We start from the raw sequence: 13316 nt of genomic DNA on the forward strand, positions 1-13316 counted from the left end.
CGTGCCCCCCCCCCCCCCCCCCCCCCCCCCCCCCCCCCCCCCCCCCCCCCCCCCCCCCCCCCCCCCCCCCCCCCCCCCCCCCCCCCCGGGGGGGAAGGGGTGGATTCTACTCGAATGCATTCTCCCTGCCCCTCCTATCACTGAGTTGGGAGTGACAACCTTTCGAATACACATCTAGACTAGCAATATCAGGCCAACACCACAATTTGAAGAGCATATCACCATTTCCTTATAGTTCAAACTTACTGAGCGTAAAAAATGGTAATTTATTCAAAGCACAAACTAGACTTTTACCAGTATAGAAGGTCCGGGATTATAACTGTTCAATTACTGCAGGAGCAGCGTGCATCTATCTAATTGGGTCTAGAGGATATATGGAGAGACCTGGCATTTATAATTACGTCGTAATGGATCCATTGTCATCCCCATCCCCACGAGGAAGTAATATGCCCTTGATGCATCTCGAACACCAACCCTACTTCACAGAATCCCAAACAACTCCATGACGGTGTCACGTCTCCTTGGGCTGGATAACAGGCAACATCACATAGTTCAGTGCTTCTGGCCTGAAGCAGACGTGGTTGAGACCCTGGAACTTGCTCGGAGCCCTAGATAAAATTAGTGAATTAGCCAGTTTATCCCATCATGTGTTAGAGGAACCTAGGCAAGACGAGAACGGAAAGTCTAACCTGTCAATCGGATCGTCATGTCTGAAGATCCCTGACCCCTGAGTGTCCCCGCTTGCCACTTCTAATACCAGCTTTGCACCTTTCTCAAGTACAACGCAAGTTGGCCACACCTCGACATCGACCTCGTAGATCTCCCCGACGATGACAGGGGTTACGTCGGTGCTCAGATACTCCCTCCAGGGCAGGTAGGGCCGGCGTTTGGGATGCTCGGTGGCAACCTTCCGCAAGCTAACTCTTAGCCAGCCCTTGGTTACCGGGACGGGGTCACCTGCTGTGCCAGTGTAGAACACTTCGTTTCCCTGGGGAGAAATGTGGCGTAGCGTGACGAACAAGTCGATATCGGACGGAGTGGGCCCGTTTGGCTGAGGGGTGGCACTGACTGCGAGATGCGCCACGATATTGCCGGTAATCTCGGTCTCTTGCTTGAAGGGATCCGTGGAAAACTGAATGAGCCGCGGATTGTCTAGCGTTCCGAGTGCCTCGTACGTGAGCTTTTGCCGTCTCGCGCTCGCCGCTTGGGCTTGGCCCACATCTGCGGTTAGAGTCATCTGCGGCGTGAGATACCACTTTGTCCACTGCGTGCGGGCGATGGGCCATTCATTCTCCGTGCGGCGGGGGTATGTGCTCTCAGCTTTGGGGTTGTTGAAACCGACGTCACCCTTTCGCAGGACCAAGTCCACCGGGGGGACCTGTCCTGTTGTCCACCCTGAACGGTCCTCATTCTTGAGGAAGGCATCGAGGAATGAGAGTTGGATGTCAACCTCCTGGTCGTAGTAGAATGGCAGATCATGACGACCGGTGATGACGCGCAGCCATTTCCGTTCCGAGCCTGCGTGGACGTAACCTTCGATGTTGCCACGAAGATGCAGCAAAATACCGCCCCAGTTGCCCACGGACAGTAGCGGAACCTGGATGTCGCCCATGTCGTATTCCTTGGAAGCGTAGTATTCCTCGTCGCGGAAACGATATTTCTGGTTGTCAATCGTTTGGTCTTGGCGGTTGTTGGCGCGCTCCTCCTCGGGCAGATTGCCCTCAGCTGACTCAGGTGCCGACTTCGGTCGCATCGGTCCGTCTCCTGCGATGTCTTTGACCTTGAAAATTGCCTCATCTCGCGGCCTGCCGTACTGATTTGCCACAACCTGTCGATTCCACCAAAACTTGATGAAGTTGTTTGATAAGATCCCCCCATGGCGGCAACGATCGCGGTAGTAGTCCGACATGCCCTCCCAGGGAATCATGGCGGCGAGACCCTTTGGCCTCCGGGCAGCGGCCCGCCATTGACTTCCGGCGTAGTAGCTGATTCCGAGAAGGCCGACTTTGCCGCTGGACCAGGCCTGGTCGGCGCACCACTCTATGACTTCGAAGAAGGCTTCGCTGGTCCCGCGAGACATGGTGTCAAGTCTGCCACGGGACTGGCCAATGCCGCGTTCGTCTGCACGTACGATGGCATATCCGTGGCTGGTCCAGAAGCCTGGGTCCGGCGTCTCCCAGGCCGAATGCGCCGACTTGTGCTGGGGATTAACTTCAGAGAAGGATTTCGCATGAAAACTGTGGAAATCGTGTCAGTTTTGATTGTATCAAATACAGTATGTTATGCTGTGTTTGTAATTATGGTGTCGCGTATAGGAAGGTGGGCTCACGTACTCTCCATAGGGCGTATCCTTTCCGTAGGGGCCATAGGTGACTAGGACAGGAACTCTCTGCTCGGGGCCGGAACCTTTCGGACGATGTATGTTGCACCGGACGAGTCCGTCGCAGGATTTGAGTTCGATGGTGGCATTTTGCTCGTAAACGTAGGGGAACGACGTCTCGTCGATGGTGTGTAGGTCATGTCTAATTGGGTTCGGCATCTTGGGGCAAAGATTGCAGCCAGGCAAGGGTGTTGCTGTTGTTGGGTAGAGAGACTCCAGCTAAATTACAAGGGACTGAGATTGGCTGCGTGAGAAAAACGGACCATGTGACTGAAAGGTCAACGAACACAACAGTCGCCCCAACACAGCAGCCTTCAGGTTGTTTTAGCCGTTTTGCGGGACGGGTTATTGGAGAAGCGGAGGTGGCAATGGGGACAGAGCAGGGGCGTGTGGGTGTGGGTTTCTCGGGATGTGGCCCTCATCTCCCGATGCAACAATTCTCTCTACCCTCCCTCAAACCCCAACCGTCCCCGCCGCTTTCCCCAGATCCCGCAGTAGTTGAATCAGGTTTTCGACTAGCGGCGGGGGTGCTTGCTCTTTATGGCAGCAGGGGAAATTACTCTTGAGTGTCGCCAAGACCACACTCATGACCGCGTCCTGGTCTGAGAGGGGGATCGTGCTTGTAGCCGAGGTGCCGTCACCATGGGCGCGGGTAATGCTCGGAATACCCTTCCCCATTGTTATAAACTGCTGTATCGCTGGAGTCTCGGGTCCATCCAGGCACACGAGACGCGTCTCGCTCGTAGTCTTCTGTCCCTCCCGGGCGGCGGCATCCTTGGCCTGCGCGATGACGCCATATGTCCAAATGGCGAGGCTCGCATGGTACACGGCAATGATGAAGAAGCCGCGGAGCTGCTTGGTGCGGAATCCTCTTGCGGCGCGGAGGACCTGGCCGGCGTGCCAGATTGCCTGCCGCGAATCGGAGCCGTCCACCCATCGTTGGAGAGACGGGAGCACACGGCGGGCGTCGTCGAGACCCTCCTTGCCGGCAAAGAGCTGGATCTCCGCGAGCGACGAGTGCAGGTACATCGGCAGCAGCTCGAGGACGAGGCTGGTCTCGGGACAAGGGGAAACATGGCCCGCAGATAGGTTGATTCGGAAATGCTGGACTGCCTGTTGGATATCTTGGTGTCGCAGTGCAATGGCGGCCTGCGGCTGCCCGAGCTTTCCAAGCGCCGAAAGCAGTTGGGAATGCTGCCATATCATCCCCCACATCCCGTGGAGGATGATCTGGTGAGAGAAATCCTGGTCATAGTACTCCGGGACTTCGATGGGCTCACGTAGGAAATGGGCCAGGCTAGGCTGCTGATGTTGCGGCGGTCTGGATCGCCCGAGATAGAGAGCCTTCCACTGCTCGGCGTCTTCGGCCATCCACAGATCCTGCGATTCCGGTAAGGGGATGGCCAGTTCCGCGTATGAGATGATGGGGTTGGTCAGCATCGCCATGCTGATCTGCGCATCGAGGAGGAATGCGTGAAATGCAAGCCGCTTGAGACTCTCCTGCTCCACCCATTCGAGCCATTGCCGATGCAAGGTCTCGCCCGTGTCCTCGGGAAGTGGTGTGGATGACATCTGCTTCAGCCTGTGGAATCTGCCAGCACGTCGAAGCATCTAATTATACACCCCCGAATGTTCTTAGCTATTGTTGAGATCATCACAAACAAATACGTGATGTTTTCTCGGGCAAACATACCGTGAACACGATCTGGGGTTGACTCTCGGCTATCTCCATCTTCCGCTTGATGCCGCTCCAGAGCCCAATCTCAAGCTCACAAATGAAGGCCTGGAGGATCCAGAGTTCCCTCGTCATTGCGTTCGACTCCTCACATCTGTCCTGTATCGTCGCGCGCACTGCCTCTTGCATGGCAAACCCGAGTTTATGCAAGGATCTTATATCGGTCAAGGTGGCGCCAGCGGCTGCGATGGCCCCGAGGAGTTCCGGCTTCTGTTGATTTGGTCTGAAAGACGGGATGTGGATGAAGGAGTCTTTTTTTTGGTAGTGATGGGAGAAGAAACTCTGGAGCAGCTCGTCGAGGAATTCTGGCGTGGGAAATGCCCTCAAGACATACTGCAACTTCTCGGGTTTGCAGGTGCGAAGTATCATGGCCAGGAACTCGTCTCTCGTGGTCCGGTCCAAGTTCTCTCCAACACAACGGTAATCGATTGCTATCTGGGTCTCGGGGGAACCGTCGGCGGCACTCGGAGCGGAAAGGTTCTCGAGCTCTGCGCCTCCGTGGTCGTGCTGCGCCGGATGCCAGACACCGAATGAAGATCTCTTGTAAGCTTCAGCTCCGAGTGCCGCCGAGTGCCTCCGGGTGTTGCCTAGCCCCATTGTCTCAGGTGCCTGCCGGGGTACCTGAAGTTGCGGATGATGAGAATCAATGCCGTGGAAGTCGCTGCATAATTGGGCCACAAAGCCCATGTCCGCGTCGTCAAGGTCAAAACCCTCGGTAGTGAAATCGAGGAGGCCGCCGTCTCCAATACCAGCATTTAGGTCCGGCCACGTCGGAGGGGCATAGGGGCACAGAGAGCTAGGATGAGACGGTGTCATTACTCCCCTGAGGAAACCGGACATTTCGTGTTCGGGAAAGCCGAAAGTCGGCGCACTCGGAATGTCGGATTGCGGGAAGACTTGACCTATTAATTATCCGGGAAGTCAACGCTCGTCAAGATGCTGCAGCTAGGGAGGGACGAAGGGCGTTCGTACTGTGTACCACGGAGTTTTGGCTGGACAATTTCGCCGCCTGGTCGACTGAAGCCATCCCGACCACGGCAGCAGCCAATTCTGGGGGTGTATTGGCAGGTGAACGGCCCGGGGGGGTAATGTTTACTTCTCGGCAGCACTGACGTTAGCCCATGTTATTACACCTCTCCAACATCTCAACCACTTGATCCTTGTGCGTTGTGGGACGAGGTAAGAAAGAAATAGAGAAAGAACAAAAAGGAGAGCCCTACGAGATGACTGTGCTCCGTCATGCTTCGCCTGTTTCGCAGGATGACGGCTGTCTGGTTCGCAGGCAATGTCTTTCTGCCGGCATCTCCCACACGGCTTTTTATCTTCGCACTTGAGTTTGGCCGTGGCACAGCCCTTGCAAGCCTGTGACACCCTTTGTGCCTGACTATGCTGTTGTCTTTGCCTTTTGCTGCCAGTTTCGCTGTCTTCATGGCAGGCGGCATGTCTTTTAAGGAGATCCCTGAGAAATGATGGGTTAGGTCAGGAAAGAGATATGGGAAAGTCGACGCGGTCTGCGAACGTACAGCCGGCCGAAAGCCTTGTCACATCTCTGGCATTGGAATGGCCTTTCCTGGAGATCTGCACCTGTCTATTAGTACCAGAGCAGAGCTATCCCAAGGCGAGGCATCGTGGGACTCACGAGATCGGACGTGTCGGGAGAGGTGATCGACCCTTGCAAAGGTGCGTTGGCACATCGAGCATTGGAAGAGGCCTTGGGCGGGTTGTTTTTTGGGTCCTGGTGAAGACTCCATGACAGCTCCTGTGGGCCCGGGGAACCGTGATTACAGCTGGTCAGTCTGGTGGGGAGCAAGATGGTTGGTATGTACGAATGAAGGAGATGGAGTGATGAAAATGTATGCACGGATGGCAAGGGTTACGATGGAGGAGCAGGAAAACTCCGGCACTTTCAGTCGGCTCACCTGAAGCTCAGACCCCAATTCCAAGCAACAACTTGGGGGTTTTGTGCGGGGTTGTGCGGAGTAACTTCCTGCACTGTGTCTAGATTGACCAACGATAACGTCTCCCTACTCCTAGCGTGTCTACTAGTGAACTTACCTAGGGAGGTGGCTGACAGGGGTGTTTGCCGATGTCTTGGACAATACTACGCCAACGAATCTTCCAGGGGATTTGTTTGTTAAGTGAATGGAAAATACCTAGGCAATGTAGGTAGATGGATACATGTGACGAAGCCAGTTTCTTGCCTGTAACCGCCTTGGCTCTCAGCGATATTCAATGAGGTGCTTCATAACCAGGGATTGTCGACGTAGTGTTGTCCTCAAGATTGCGCCCCCCGATGAGCATTGGCTCTGCTGGCTGAAGTACGTACAGCATCCTGGCCCACGCATTGGGGCTGAGGTTCCTCCACGCGTGGTTCGTCCCACGCTGTACTGGAAGATCGTTAGGAGCGGTTGACGTAGACATTATGATGTCCCTTCAATCGGCGAGGAGGGTTCTGCTGTCCTTAGTTGCGAGAGACTAGGACGTGGAAGCATTCGATTGTGACTCTGTTTTCGCTCCTCCAGCAGCAGCAGTGGGACGGTAATTATCCCTTTGAAGTACCAACGATTCCTCCCCGCTCTCCCCCGCAAACGGGGTTGCTCCAAAGTGGTGGCACCGGACACAGGAAAGTGGTAATAATAGGTGGGTCCCGATGTGGGGGAAGAACCATGAGATCCCGAGGTCAAAGGGGCATCATCCTTCCATTAAGGATAAACCCAGGGGATCACCGAGACGGCAATTGGAAAAGGCAGTTGGAGATAAGGACATGGGGCAAACAGGTAGAACTTATATGCAACATGATATTTCGGAGACGATGGTTTGTTCACAATGTTTAACAATGCAGTGTATGCCACCAAGAAATGCCAACACCCCGGGGTCTGGAGTGCTGAATGACGCGACTGTGTGGTTAATGTCTGGCTAATTACTGTTCTGCATGGATTGGGTCGATGCGACACTTCCCATCCCCCGCATATAAGGCACACTCATCCCGTTTCCATTCACCGACGCATGTCCGTTCACAAGGCAACCATTTGTCTCCCCGCTCAGTTTCCTCCCCCAACCCCCGCCCCCCGGCGTCCGTATCACGATCCGATCGCCGACGTCCGCCTGGATCGAGTTCTTGCCGCCCAGGTTGATGACGCGGTCCTCGCCGCCGGGCAGCTTCTTGACGAACAGGTTCACCCCAACGGCGCCGGGGTCGCCGCCGCGCAAGCCGTACGGCGCGTGCACCCGCCGGTCCGAGAGGATGGCCGCGGACAGCGGCTCGCGGAACTCGATGTCACGCACGCAGCCCTCCCCGCCCGGATGCAGACCGCCGCCGCCGCTGCCGGTGCGGAGACTGAACTCCCGCACAAGACAGGGGTATCTGCGCTCAAAGATCTCGACGTCGGTTATGCGCGTGTTGGTCATGTGCACATGGACGCCGTCCGTGCCGCGCCAGGTCGGCCCGGCGCCGGCCCCGCCGGCGATCGTCTCGTAGTAGCCGTAGCCCGGGGTGTACTTGCCGTTGGCGTCGAGGCGCGAGCTCTTGCCAAAGGTGAGGTTGTTCAGGCAGCCCTGGCTGGCCGCGCAGACGTCGAAGCAGCGGAGGATCACGTCGGTGACGCGCTGCGACGTCACGCAGTTGCCGCCCACCACGGCGGCCTCGGCGCTGGGCGAGAGCAGGGTTCGTGGAGGCATGATGACGTTGATTGGGGTCAGGCAGCCCTGGTTAAGGGGTATGTCTTCCTTCACTAGGCAGCGCAGGACGTAGATGATGGCGGAATATGTGACTGAGGTGGGGGCGTTTGTGCTTCCTAAATGCAAATCAGTTTAGTCCGCAGTTCTGTATAGTTTGCATTGAACTTATGCGGTTCAGACTCAGACGGGGTCTTACCGTAAACCTCGGGACCAGTGCCTGTGAAATCAAACTCGGCACTACCGTCCTTGCCGTTGATAGTGATCTTGAGTTTGATCGGTGTGCCGTCGTCCATGTGCTCAACAGCTTCAAGTGGCTGTCCACCAGATCTGACATACATGTCTTTCAACAAGCGGCGGACAGCAAGCTCGGCGTTTTCCTGGATTGCGTTCATGTAGAACTGTTATAAAGAGTCAGCAATTGGGTTTGGAAATTTCCAAGAGCCGATCGTCAATGGTCTGTCTGCTGGTCATTGGAAAAGACATACCAAGACGGTCTCGAGGCTATACTCCTCGACTAGTTGACTGATCAGGTTTATTCCTTTCTGGTTGGCACCGGTCTGGGCACGAAGGTCTGCGAAGTTGTCTGACAAGTTGCGGGCGCCGCTGCATCCTGGATACCTGGCAGGCTTCTCAAGTAGGTGCTCCCGCATGGCATCTTCATTAAACACCCCGTTCTCGACAAGTTTGACAGCCTCGATAGCTGCACCCTCCTGCCATAGTTCTGTCGAGTTGGGTGGGAGAGAGCCTGCAGAGATGCCGCCAATGTCGGCGTGGTGTCCTCGGGAGGCGACGTAGAAGACGATCTTCCCGTCCTTAAAGAAGGGGGTAATAACTGTAATATCTGGCAGATGAGTGCCGCCACAAACTAAGTAATTGATTAAGTATTAGCGGTCAGTTTGTGTGCTCACGCGTGTGGTTGATTAGGGGGTTCCAAAATCATGATAGAGGGGGCTGAATTACTAGGATGGTTTGACACCAGGACATCGCCTTCCTTTAGCTTTCCTTTCCAGTGCTCGTGTTGCCAAAGCACTGCGTACTGCATACTTCCGAGATGGACCGGAACGTGAGGAGCTGCTAGCATTAGCTACCAGTAGCTCGACATATTATTTACCAGACAGGTTTCTTCTCAGCTTACCGTTTGCGACAAGCTTGCCGCTTCCCGAGAACAGGGCGCACGAGAAATCCAGTCGCTCCTTGATGTTGGTGCTGACGCTAGTCTTTTGCAACGTCCTACCCATCTGCTCGGCAATGCCCATGAAACGGTGCCCGAAGACGGACAACTGGACAGGATCAAGGACTGAGCGAGTCAAGGAATCCTTGTGTAGCTTTAGGGTCTCAATGTCGATGACAATGTGTTCCCTTAGCGCGGTGGCTCTTGCGTTGGGGGCGACCACTATCGTCTGAGTGTTGTCGATGATCATGGCCGGGCCTCTGACCTGGTTGCCTGGCTGGAGCGAGTTAAGCAGGTACACCGGGATTTCCTGCCAGCCCGAGCCGTCCAGGAAGATCTTCTTGACCATCTGCACAGCTTTCTCGGGCGCTGGAGAAAATGCCATCTTGCTCATCTCCCTCGCTGGGATTGTCACCAACGCAGCAGCCTTGCTCTTTCCAACAGCACGAACACGGACGTCGCCCACGAAGACTTCTCGGGGCATAGTGAAGCCGAACTCCTGCCGGTGGCGTTGGATGAACTTGGTTGCAAAGTCCCAGTCTTCCCCATCCTGGGAGATCATGATCAGCGTATCCGATCCCTCGTAGTGCATGTGAAGAAACAGTTCGTCCTCCACAGCAGTATCGCCGTCGAGGCCCTGGCTTCTGAGGCTGGCCTCGGCTTTCAATCGGAGCTCAGCCGCAACCGTCTTTATCTGGCCGAGGGTTGCATCGTTGAAGGCGCAGGCTAGGGGTGCTTGTACGTCAGACACGAGGTCTGCAAGGGCCATGCCGTAAGCAGAAAGAATGGAACTGAAGCGATGCATGATGACTCGGCCGATTCCCAAGGCGGAGGCGATGGAGCAAGCATGCTGCCCACCAGCGCCGCCGAAAACTGCAAGGTCGTGGTGCGCGGCATCGTGGCCACGAGCCTCGGTTAGGGTGCGGATTGGCCGGCACATGCTCTCGTTGGCGACCCGGAGGAACCCTAGGGCGACTTCCTCAGCCGTCAGCTTGGATGACTCGGGCGGGAGAGATGAGTTGATCTCTTCCTTCAGCTGCTCAAACAGTTTTCGGGTCACGACGACATCCAGCGGCTGGTCCTCGTTTTCTCCAAAGATCTGGGGGAAGTACTCGGGAACAAGACGGCCGAGGAACAGATTTGCATCGGTGACAGTGAGGGGACCGCCCTTTCGGTAACATGCCGGGCCTGGGTGAGCACCGGCGCTCTCCGGGCCGACCCTGAACAGTCCGTTGGACCAGGTTAGGCACGAACCCCCACCGGCGGCGACAGTGTTGATGTCTAGTTGAGGCGTTTGGAGCGCAATGCCTGCAGTGTTGGTTTCAAAAACGTGCTCATATGCGCCGGCATATCGTGAGACATCTGGTTGTTTAAAAAAGTAAGCTGTCAGTTCCATGGATAAAAAAAAGAGGAGGTCTGCTGGTGGACGTGCCTGTCGATGTGCCCCCCATGTCGAAGCCGATGATTGGCTTTCCCTTGTCCTTGTCGAATGATGTCTGCGCATAGCCGACCACGCCACCCGCAGGACCAGAAAGGATTGCGCGCAAGCCGGAAAACCTGCGGAAATCGACCAGTCCTCCATCGCTCTGCATGAAGTCGCAGCGTGTGGTCGAGGAATCTCCCAGGCGGCCGATGAAGTTTTCCCTGAAACCTCCTACGTAACCGCGTATCAGGGGAGTGAGGTACGCGTCAGCGGTTGCAGACTGCCCACGGGGTACCGCCTTGATCTGTTGTCGGGAAGTATTTTGTTAGCAGTCATATCCCTCCTGAGTCTTTATGGATCCGGCTCTTTTTCTTCTCACCATTGGCTGCAGAGCAGAGCTGACGGATACGCTCATGCCCAGGTCTTCAGCAATCCTGGCGACGGCAAGCTCGTGGTCTGGATAGGTGTAACTGTGCATGAAACACACAGACAAACTCTTGAAGCCTTCGTCACGGAGGCTCAGGATCTCCTTGCGGATGTGATCTAAATCCGGCTTGCGTAGGACGCGAACCACTTCCTTTGAAAGTCCGATGACAAGGTTGGGGTCAGAGGCAGCATCAATAACCTTCTTATCTGGGTCCTCGGTAAACCCTTCCAAGGTCACTCGTTCGTCGATTTCGATGACTTTCTCGTAGAGGACACCCGGCTTAGACACCGTCAGGTCGAATATATCCGGTCTAGCCTGGTTCCCGATGACCAAAAGGTCCCGAAATCCCTTGGTGATAAGCAGGGCAGACCGCTCGCCCTTCCTCTCTAGCAGCGCATTGGTTGCCACGGTCGTGCCCATGCGGATGCTTGAGACGGGGGAAAGGTCGATAGGATCACCACGTGGCACCGGCTTTCCAAGCGCCTCCTCAAGCACCCGGCGGATGCCCTCGGCGGGTGCGTCAGGGTAGTTTTGCGGGTCGACAGAGAGGAGCTTGAGCACAATGTCGTCTCGGCCGGGGACGATCGCGTGGACATCGGTAAAGGTACCACCGCGGTCGATAGCAATCTGGATGCCCCCGTTCACTGCTGAGCCACGCATGATGCCGTTTTTGAGTTCAAAGAGGGGAGTTTGTCGTGGTGTTGCTGCTGCATAAGATGCCGGTATGGCCAGCTCTTTTAAGGAGACAATGTTCGCGACTGCGATTTCCGTTGTTCCCTTTTTTTTTCCTGTTCTGTTTTCGTGCCGGATACCATCCGCGGGGTCGCTCTGTTCTCCGATCGCATCGATCTGCTACCGGACACCTTCGCCGATCGTAGGCGAGACGCCCCCGTAAACACTCAGCTGCCACTGCGGATACGCTCATCCGAGCAATCCATGGCAGTCTCGAAACGAGCTTGCTTCATCCATCTGCCATACAGAGCTGTGCGGCATGCAACCAAGCCGCACAGCGAGCTGAGCTAGGCGGATCGTCGCTGGATTACGTAGTAAGCCCAGCTTTACACCAATCAATCAAGTGCATGCTCTTTCGCCGCCCAGGACGAGGAGTAATCGACCAAACCGCCAATCATTAACTAGCGCCGAGCGGGTATGTCGGATTGTTAGTAGCGCGGCTTACATGCATCCGGAATGCAGGTTCGGCTGTTCGCATCCGATCGACACCAAGTCGTCGAGGGTGGGGCAGATCACGGCATGTCTGGCTTCCCCTTTATTGACCGAGTTTACTGGCATCTCCGTGATCGAATTCCCGATGCAAATCGGTAGGTGGTCTGCCGAGGCGGATCGTCTCGATGGACCATAATAATTAATAACTAATAATTTGCATCTGCTTCTCGATATCGTCGCGAGAACATTCTGACAGCCGGCACTCTCACACCATGGGCACCATCTTATCCTGCCTGAGGAGCACCTACACGTCCGTCTTCTCTTTCTTCGGGACTGGACAACAAGATGACGTCGATCTCCCGAAGGCCACGCACTCTGTCGATTCCAAAATTCACGGCGAGCCCCCGTTCGAGATTGCAATCATAGGGGCTGGGATAGGGGGTCTCACCTTCGCCATCGGATGCCTCAAGAACAACGTCTCTTTCGTGCTCTATGAAGCCGCCCCCAAGTTCAGTCTTGTCGGTGCCGGAGTGGGGTTTGGGCCCAACGCCCTCCGCGCGATGGACATGATCGATCCTAAGCTACGCACCATGTACGGCGACATCTCTTCCGGCAACGTCACCCCAAACAAACTCCACGTCGCCATGGACGCCCTGTACACGGAGGAGGGATTCGGTACGAGGCGCGGCTGGGTTCCCGCCCCGTTCGGAGCCGAGTGCTACGAGCGGACCAGCGCACATCGCTGGGACCTGCTGAACATACTGACGAGCATGATCCCCCGAGACAGGGTCCGTTTTAACAAGCGGGTCAAGGCCATGGAGCAGGCCGAGGACGGAGTGACCATCACATTTGAGGACGGCGAGGTCGCGCAGGCCTCGGCCGTGGTCGGCACCGATGGCGTGAAGGGGCCTGTGAGGAGTTACGTTCTCGCCGAGCGGTACCCCAGCGAGGTGGCGGCGACTTACAGTGGCAAGTATGCGTACAGGGCCACCATTCCGATGGACGACGCCTTGAAAATCCTCGGCAGTCACGCGGGCGACGCGAAATGCTTCATCGGACACAACGTCAACTTCATGACATACCCCATCTCAAAGGGCACCCAGTTGAACTTGGTCGCATGCAAATTCAGCGAAGATCCATGGACATACGATCAGTGGACTAAGACCGTCACCAGGGAAGAGATGGTTGCTGATTTCTCCGACACCGTAGACCGGAGATTGGTGAAGTTGCTCGAGGTGCGGGGGGGGGGGGGGGGGCGGGGGGGGGGGGGGGGCGCGGGGGGGGGGGGGGGGGGGGGGGGGGGCGGGGGGGGGGGGGGGGTGGGGTGGGGTGGGGGGT

The 13316-nt window shown here is 56.2% G+C and overlaps 3 protein-coding genes across 3 annotated transcripts in view; 1 reads left to right on the forward strand and 2 right to left on the reverse strand.

The window, feature by feature from the left end:
- Positions 1-307: 307 nt before the first annotated feature.
- QBC33DRAFT_619655 (uncharacterized protein) lies at positions 308-6035 on the reverse strand. Its single transcript, XM_060432746.1, has 9 exons — positions 5755-6035; positions 5639-5693; positions 5336-5574; positions 5088-5210; positions 4074-5017; positions 2941-3991; positions 2334-2574; positions 690-2237; positions 308-608 (listed from the first exon to the last, which is right to left on the reverse strand). Exons 1-9 carry the CDS (start codon positions 5864-5866, stop codon positions 512-514), a joined length of 4410 nt encoding a protein of 1469 aa, XP_060283772.1. The 5' UTR covers positions 5867-6035; the 3' UTR covers positions 308-511.
- A 996-nt stretch (positions 6036-7031) lies between these two features.
- QBC33DRAFT_611166 (hydantoinase B/oxoprolinase) lies at positions 7032-11816 on the reverse strand (the record flags this gene model as incomplete). The annotated part of the gene is made up of 7 exons (XM_060432440.1): positions 10767-11816; positions 10397-10691; positions 8929-10326; positions 8754-8864; positions 8279-8658; positions 7990-8191; positions 7032-7909 (listed from the first exon to the last, which is right to left on the reverse strand). Exons 1-7 carry the CDS (start codon positions 11472-11474, stop codon positions 7032-7034), a joined length of 3972 nt encoding a protein of 1323 aa, XP_060283773.1. The 5' UTR covers positions 11475-11816.
- Positions 11817-12250: 434 nt separating this feature from the next.
- The window catches only part of QBC33DRAFT_619656 (uncharacterized protein), a gene marked incomplete at both ends in the record, with an annotated part of 1689 nt that continues 623 nt past the window's right edge, over positions 12251-13316 (forward strand). Inside the window, one exon of the mRNA XM_060432747.1 lies at positions 12251-13213. Coding sequence (XP_060283774.1) covers positions 12251-13213 — 963 coding nt within the window. The remainder of the gene's footprint in view (positions 13214-13316) is intronic.

This window comes from Phialemonium atrogriseum (genome assembly GCF_030411735.1).
Source record: "Phialemonium atrogriseum strain 8032-3 unplaced genomic scaffold QBC33scaffold_12, whole genome shotgun sequence".
NCBI classification, from domain to species: Eukaryota; Fungi; Ascomycota; class Sordariomycetes; order Cephalothecales; family Cephalothecaceae; genus Phialemonium; species Phialemonium atrogriseum.